General features: G+C 38.1%; 1 protein-coding gene across 2 annotated transcripts in view; it reads left to right on the top strand.

The window, feature by feature from the left end:
* The window catches only part of CNIH3 (cornichon family AMPA receptor auxiliary protein 3), a 99,892-nt gene extending 98,634 nt beyond the window's left edge, over window positions 1–1,258 (top strand). For both annotated transcript variants that reach the window (XM_060754191.2, XM_060754190.2), the window contains one exon: window positions 244–1,258. In XM_060754191.2, the coding sequence (XP_060610174.1) occupies window positions 244–271 (28 nt within the window). In that variant the 3' untranslated portion in view covers window positions 272–1,258. The remainder of the gene's footprint in view (window positions 1–243) is intronic.
* Window positions 1,259–8,270: the final 7,012 nt, after the last annotated feature.

The following is an 8,270-nucleotide window of genomic DNA, read 5'->3' on the forward strand; positions in this document are numbered from 1 at the left end:
GGAAACAACAATGAAACATTATGTGATGCAGTTTTAAATATTTAATTTTTGGTAATTATTTTTAAATCCATCAGAATTTAATTTCAATCTATAGATACAATGAAAAAGCATGAATAGCGAGGGAAGAGCCAAGACTTCAGAGTCAGCATAAATTTTAGAGTATGAAAGGAAGAGGACAATAAAGGTGGCTTTATAGATTTCAAAGAAATCCTTTCAACCTGTACCTTTTTCTTTTATATTCAGCATGATCTACGCTTTAGTGACTTCCTAATTCAAAGATGCTACTAAAAACGGGAAGCAACAAAGGATGCAGAATAAAGACAAGGCAGCCTACAGTGATGCTGGATGCATAAAGCACTGCAGAGAGATGGGAGCTTTGAATCCAACCTCCACGCAGGATGTGAAAGAAAAGAAAAAGCCTCCGTAGGGGAAAGAGTTGACTACAGAAATGAAAAAACTTGAAGTGATAAGAAGCTGCTCAGACTGCTTTTCTCTCTTACCTCTCAGTGTTTTGTGGTTTTTTGGATTTGTGATTTTCTAATGTAAACAAAACAAATATGTATTTATAAGATAAACGTACCTACTTTTGAAGAGAGTTCCATCTGCATGCGGCGGAAGAGAAATTCTGTCACATTAATTGTATCATGCAAGGATTACAAGACCTACAGTGAAGAAGATGGATTGTATAGCAAGGTGGTTCCCTGCAGTAATTACAGATAAGAGGGAGACTGTGGCTAAAATGCTGTTTTCAGAATTGAATTGCTGGCTGGAGGAAAGGAAATGAAAACATACAACTAGTTGCTCTTGTAATTCACAGAATGAAGATGAGAGATGTCTTGTCAGAACACATGGCAGAAATACATTCAGAATATGTACCCTGTCATTCTGAACTGCAACTCTTTTATATGGTTGGCTGTAAGAATACTCCAGAAACGCTGAACCACTTCACACATGGTGCAGTAAAGTAGTGCCAGTGCATTATGTAAGCTGACACAATTTTGTCAAGAATTCAGTATTATAATATTTCTCTTACTGGAGAAAATATATGCTAGTTGCACATATGAAGGTGTGACAGAGCACTTCACGCAACTCAGAATACGAACTGTAAAGGACCACATTGCTTTAGTCTGCAGTCTTGTCCTGTGGCTTCGATTGTATGGACCCATTGCATCTAACGTTAATGGGGCTGTTCAGTTTTTTCCTTGTGCCAAATGAATATGGTAGAAAATAGAAATAAATTGTCATTCTCTTTTTTGTATACAGGGTTCCTAATTTCATTTGAGATCTTGCAATCACCAAGGATACAGTTGGCGCTGAGTGTGTATGATGTATATTATATATACATGTTTTCTCATGCAAATATACATACATATTTCCTAGACAGTCGTAAAGGTAAAGGTTTCCCCTTGACATTAAGTCGAGTTGAATCTGACTCTAGGGGTGCTCATCTCCATTTCTAAGCTGAAGCGCTGGCATTGTCCATAGGAACCCCCTAGGTCATGTGGCCAGCATGACTGCATGGAGTGCCATTACTTTCCTGCTGGAGCTGTAATCTATTGATCTACTCACATTTTGCATGTTTTCGAACTGCTAGGTTAGCAGAAGCTGGGGGTAATGATGGGAGCTCACCCCGCTCCGCGGATCCAGATCACCAAACTGTTGGTGAGGAAGTTCAGCAGCCCAGCAGTTTAATCCGCTGCTCCACCACAGCCCTTTGTATTGGACAATATAGATTTAAATGCTGCAATCCTAAATGCACTTGCTAGAGAATAAATCCCATGGAACTCAATGGAACATTTAAGATTATATACTTCTAATAAATATTTAATCACACTAGAGAATGAATCCACTTTTAATCCGGTTTCTGCCTCATGCAGAATTCTGGGGTTTATAGTTTAGTGGGACGGTTAAAGGCTCCTCCCTAAACTACAAACCCCAGAATTCTGCAGGAGGTAGCAACCAGATTTAAAGTGGATTCATTCTCTAGTGTGATGAGGTAGCAAATTACTGTGTTTAAGGGTATTCTGCCCATGAGAAATTTTGAAAACATGTTACACATTATGTTTTTTAAAATATTTATTTAGTATAGGGTTAAAGAATGTGTTGCCCCATGGATATTGTGAATTACCATTCCCATGAGCCACAGTAGTTTACTAGCGCTGAAAGATAATGGGAATTGCAATCCAACAATTTTCTCCCTTTCATTGTAAATCATCAAAAAGTTGGACAGCAATATAAATAAATATTGAGTACATTGTCATAGGGGAATGCCTACCATTTTTAAAAGGCGCTCAACGTGACTATTCCATGGCTATCAACTACAAGAGCTACAATTATGCATTCCCTGTTTTCAGGTCTTATATTGAATGGGGTCAACTGAAAATGTCAAAGTATTCAAGTGGGATTGCTTTTCTTGCAAGATTAGCAGATCATGCTGAAGAATTGAGAATCCAGAGGTTTTTTTTGTTTTTTTTTACATAAAGAAATGCATTTAATATTATAGAATTTAATACTATAGAAAAGCTTTCTGTCCACAACAGCAGGTGAGTGTGAAACACATGTCAGAGTGCCCCTTACATGTTGTGTGATATGTAAGTATTTATGCTGGAATCAAACAACATTGTACTATGAACAATATTAATGAAGGGCTTTCTCCAGATTTTTTCTTTTTTAAAGGTATGCATTCTAGTTGAACTTTTTTAAAATTGATTATACAGTATGGAATGGAATTCAGCACCTCCATCTGTCAGGACCTCCTCCCCCAAGGATGATGCCTCTAATGGTCATTCAGTGACCAGTGTTACCTGCAGAAAGCAACAGCATTTATTTACTTATTTATTTGAGACATCTCTACATCACCTTTCTCCAAGGACTCAAGGTGGTTTTCAACCATAGTGAAAACATAACAATATAAAATATCCCATTAAAATAACTCCAAGTTGGTCCATATCAGATGTAAAATTATCAACATTAATTAAACAGTCTAAAGTACCCAAGGAGATAAAATGTGATTATAAAGTGCAGGTCCTAGGCTTCTGTCACCATTAGTTAAAATGGACTTTCAGAGGATCTCCTACTGATCTTTTGAAAGTCCAAGAGGAGGATGTCCCCCCCTAGGGGGTTGAAATAGGTGGAGTAGAAGTGCCCAAAATAAATAAATGTTGTCTTCCTAAAATTGGTTGCAGGAATACAACCAGCTGCTGCTTGATCTCCACTAGGCTGGCTTCCCGTGACCTCTCCTGACTGCTCAACATCTTTGCCAATACAGTTGAAGATGTGGACTGATATTTTTCTTATCCCATTGGTAAATTTCATGTAAGAAGAAGCATGACAGCTGCCCATGCAAGATAATCATGCATGAGTGGGACTAAAAACACAATATGCACAACAGCCCTCGAAATTATTGTCTGCTGTATATCTTATTTTGAAAACATTTCCTTGGTTATGCAGTTATGAGCAACAGATAGCCTATCGCTGTAAAAGTCTTTGTTATTGTTCTTCTTGCAATAGACAGTTGCAGCAAGTCCAGTTCCTGTTGTGTTTCTTTTCTCATGAAGGACTTACTGTTAGGAAAAGAAACCAACAACAATTTAGTGAATTTATAGTTACTTGTCCTTTAGTGTACTGTAGATCAGAAACCAAAAAATCGTAGTGGCAGAAATCTGTTATTTGCTTGACATTTTGAACTTTTCAGCATATTCCATTTTGTACATAAATGGCTATATCCAGTTGGCCTTTCTCCACTGATTGAAAGATCTGACTGTGGAAAGGTTTATTTCAATGGAACCGGGGGGTGGGGCGGAAAGCAATTTCCAATTATTCTCCCACCTACTGTGGTCTCTCTCACTTTATTAATAAGGTTCTTCTCAACTTTCAGTGCAGATTGGAAGGGAAGGGCTGCAGGCAGAGGAGGAATTGCTGAAAATAGCTCTCTGTATTTGACTGGTTGAACGTCCACTGGGAAGTGGAATCCCTACCATCAGTGGAGGGCCATCAGTTGGATACAACCCAATGACTATAACTTATCTATACTGGAGATTTTAGTTGATTTATATTGAATTGCTTGATGATACTTCTTGACATTTATTTATGTGTCTTATTTCTAAACCAATACAGTTTTAAAATAATAGAAAGATGGCACATTTATTTAATTTGTGGAAGTTGTGATTGTGACATGGATTGTAACATTAGATTTGGGCATATTCAATCTCTCCAGATTCTTAGAAGTATTTTTAAATTGTTGTAATCTCCACGTAGGCTTCTAGTCCAAACTTATTTTTTATTTTACAAACTCTATAGAAATTTAGAAGTAAATTATGAAGTTGTTTATTACTGCATGTGTTTGCTTGACCAAGGTATCTCCCCTGCCCCCTCATAGATATGCACATTTTCTGTAGACACCACTTTCCAAATCCTGAGTTCACAAATGGGTGCACTCAGAAAGGCAACAGTAGTGTGCGTGTCCTCTTGTTATCCACTGGGGTTAGGTTTCAGGACTCCTCCATGGATGCTCATGTGCCAGTCTTTATGATGGTGTAGTAAAACGGTGTCCCTTTTATAAAAGGGCAAACTCCAGGTTTCCTCTTTGGATTTTAAAAATAATTTCAAGATTTTGGGCTTCTAGATTTCACAGACCTGCTCCTGTTGCCACTTGCTGATCGCAATGGGACTTTTGTTGATTTGGTTTTATTTTTCTTGGAAGATGTCTCTGTGTGAGTATTTTTTATTATGTGTGCAGGTTGGTGCACAGCTGTTCAACACACAGTCTTCACAAAGTGAGGGTCTCAACCAGTGGCATGGTTAACACGACAGTGGCTTCTCAATCTGTTGCAGCCGTCTTTTGCCTTCACAGCCATTTTTTAACAATGAATGGTTATAGTGATAGAAATCAGACTGTATGGGGCCAATTGTATGGGGATGGAGAGAGAGAAAAAGAGAGATTAAGAGAGAGAGAGAGAGAGAGATGTACTCTGAGGAAATACAGTTTACTACTTTTGACCTATAACTTTCCCCCCTTCCCACACTCTAGTCCTCTCACCATATAATATTTAATCTTTAGTGCTTTAGAACAAGAGCAGTAAGTAAACTGCTGTGGTGCAAAAGAACAACCCTACACACATACGCATAGACATACACATTGAATATGAGATCTTAAATGGAGGAAAAGTTCCCCACCACCACCACCTTTAATTTCAAAGATATAACAACTTTGAAATGTATCCTTCCCACCACAAATGCTTATTGCTAAGGCTCTCGAGAGAGTTTTTTTAAAAAGAAAAAGCCAAATAATGTTTAGAGATGGTGAAAACAGCCAGAAATAGAATGGGGTGAGGGATTTGAATATACCTCTTTTGATTGTCACAATTCATGTGATAACACAATGTACTAGTTTTTATAAAAACCTATTCCTTTTGGGAAGGAACAAAAGACTACAGAATAAAATGCAAAAGGAAAGGAAATGGTTCAAAACATTATGTAACTGGGAAAATGTCATTTGGATTTTTTTTAAGTGAGAAAGCAAATACTGCCACATTTTAACATACTTGTCTAATCTGGATGAACTCTCAGAGGAGCAAATATTTTTCAAATCCTGCTGTTAACTAACTGCTAGCTATTTCTACTAAGTCATCTATAGGTCACTGTATGATAAGAAGAGATGCTTCATGTCAAACCGGAAAAATGTCTCTAAATCTGAAGATAGAAATAGAATTTTGAAATAAACATGTCATTTACATCTAGGGAAGAACAAGTGGAAGAGTTCCATCTGTGCATCATTGAACTTTACATCATTGATCTCGGATACATTACTGTTCTAGTAAGCTATTCCGTTATGATTTATGGGGGTGTCCTGTTTATTTTCACATCCTTTTCTATGCACAGTAATAAAATGTCCATGAGCCCAGCGTATCCTTTTATGCAGTGATTCATTCCATATTTTCCATGCTGATGAATGCTGCTAGTGTTTAACAATGCATGATGATGAACCGTCTAAATCCATGCTGGAATTGTTCACTGTGGTTCATGCATCAATGACATTTAGAAGGACTAATTCTAGGGGTAACATTTTTTGCAAGATATTTTAATGACCACTTGTTGAACCCCCTTCTGTCTCTCTTAGAAACAAGTCCTAATGGGGCAGTCCAGTAAAGACTTAGAGCTAGAAGAAAAACTCAAGGGATAGCTACCTCACGTTACCAATGCAGGAGGTAGCCTATTGTTAAAGAGCTTTCACTGATAGGAAGTTCTTAATGATTCTTTGAGTTAGTGTAGTCAATACTTTTCAGAAGCAGGGCTTCATAGGTCCCATAAGCTCTTAATAGACATAGCATTTTAATGAAATGTGGATGCTGTCCTGATGTTGAACAGCATGTACCCACACAGCATAACATGCAGTACAGTTGATGTATCCAAATCAACATGGAATTGAGCATGGGGTTTCACAAGTCATAAGCATTTGAAGGGAACAGACTGAGATGTGGGTCAGGAAGCAGAGTGAGATCAGGTGAAAATGAGTAGTCCATTTTTAAGCACCCAAGGAGAAAGTCAGAAAAGAATCGAAAGAGTGTTCCAAGGTCAACAAGCCAAAAGAGTTGAAGAGCCTAGAATGCAAGAGAGATGGAAGAAGGGAGAACAGTCAACTAAGCCCGGATCCAGTCAACTAAGCCCAGATCTGTGTTATTTTAACACGGATCCCAGAAGCATCCATGTTAAAATAACGTGGATGTTTCTGAGGGCCTGTCCATACCCACCCCAGAAAACACTCACTTTCTGGGGTGGTTTGTCCAGACGTTCTCTCAGGACTAGCACTACCCTACCCGGAGGCCCTCCCCGCGAGCCCCCAAACCCCTTAGAAAAGTAAGAAAAACTTACATGGTGTCCATTGGAAGCATTGGCTGGCATTGGAAGCATTGGAAATGACAAATTGTGTCCTTTAGGCAGCATAATTTATCCTCGAAATGTTTTTTTTTTTTTGCCTTGGGCCTTTCATAAAGTGTGTGTGTGTGTGTGTGTAAAATGTTGGGGTTTTTAAAAGAAGTAGTGATGGGCTGAAATGACATTTACATGACTAATTGTATCTTACAGAGGTTACCGGGGGCAATTTTGGGTGGCTAATTTTGGGTAGAGGAGAAAGGAATATGTGGACCCCAGGGCTTCAATTGTGCTGAATCACTGATCAGAGGAATCTTCTCACCAAAATACAGTAATCTCTCACTACTTCGTGGCTTGCTTTTTGCGGACTCGCTGTTTCATGGTTTTTCAATAAATATTAATATAAAATGTTTATGGCGGTAGTTTCACTGTTTTGCAGATTTTGCAGTACTCGATAAAACAACAATCTTGTGTGCAGCTACCCCTCTCTGCTCTTCCATTTCATGTTAGCATCGGACTGTCATATGTGCGTAGTAGGATTAAGGCCAAACAACTTTACAATCACATGACAGAGAAAATGTCGGACCAAGATGGTGGTGAACAAGAAGAGGATGGCGACGACAATGATGTAGGGTTATGTTCAAGGAGGGTTATGTAGTGTATAAGTGTGTGGGGAGGGTTTATAAAGTCTTAAAATAGTGTATAACTATTAAAATAATGTATAAATATTAAAATAAATATAGCACCCCTACTTCACGGATTTTCACTTTTTGCGGGTGGTCCTGGAACGTGACACCTGCGATAAGCGAGGGAACACTTTACTTCTTTTTTAGACATTTACCTGAAGGTTTCCTACTTCCCTTAGATCACAGAGGTCTTTAGTAACCAAATGGAAAATGCAGAAGAGGTTGCCACATCTGGGCTCTTTGATGGTTTGGTAGCATGAGTACTGTACATCCTCTTATTTCTCTGGAGGTTCACAAGAAATATAGGATATACATTTCATTTATCAATATTCTGATTAAAATCCTCACTGAAGCTGTCACATGAACAACAGACACATTCTTAAAGCCAATGCAATATTATAAGGTCATTAAAGCTTTCTCTCAAAACATGCTAATTTACTGTTCACTCTAATTTGCATCAATATTACTGTGCAGCATTTATTTAATCCCAGCAAATGAGTATTCAATGATAAATAATGTGTGAAATATTTAGTTTCCCAACCACATTGCTAAAGAGAATGAAATGGCACTATTTCCAATATTATATAAGTGGAGTTACAGTCACATAGCAGGACTTTACCTTGATTTGTTTTAAGTGGAATCCATGCCAATAGATTCCACACACAGGCAGTCCTCGAATTACAAACGTCTGACTTACACATGACTCATAGTTAA

Source organism: Anolis sagrei, chromosome 1, assembly GCF_037176765.1.
Source record: "Anolis sagrei isolate rAnoSag1 chromosome 1, rAnoSag1.mat, whole genome shotgun sequence".
NCBI classification, from domain to species: domain Eukaryota; kingdom Metazoa; phylum Chordata; class Lepidosauria; order Squamata; family Dactyloidae; genus Anolis; species Anolis sagrei.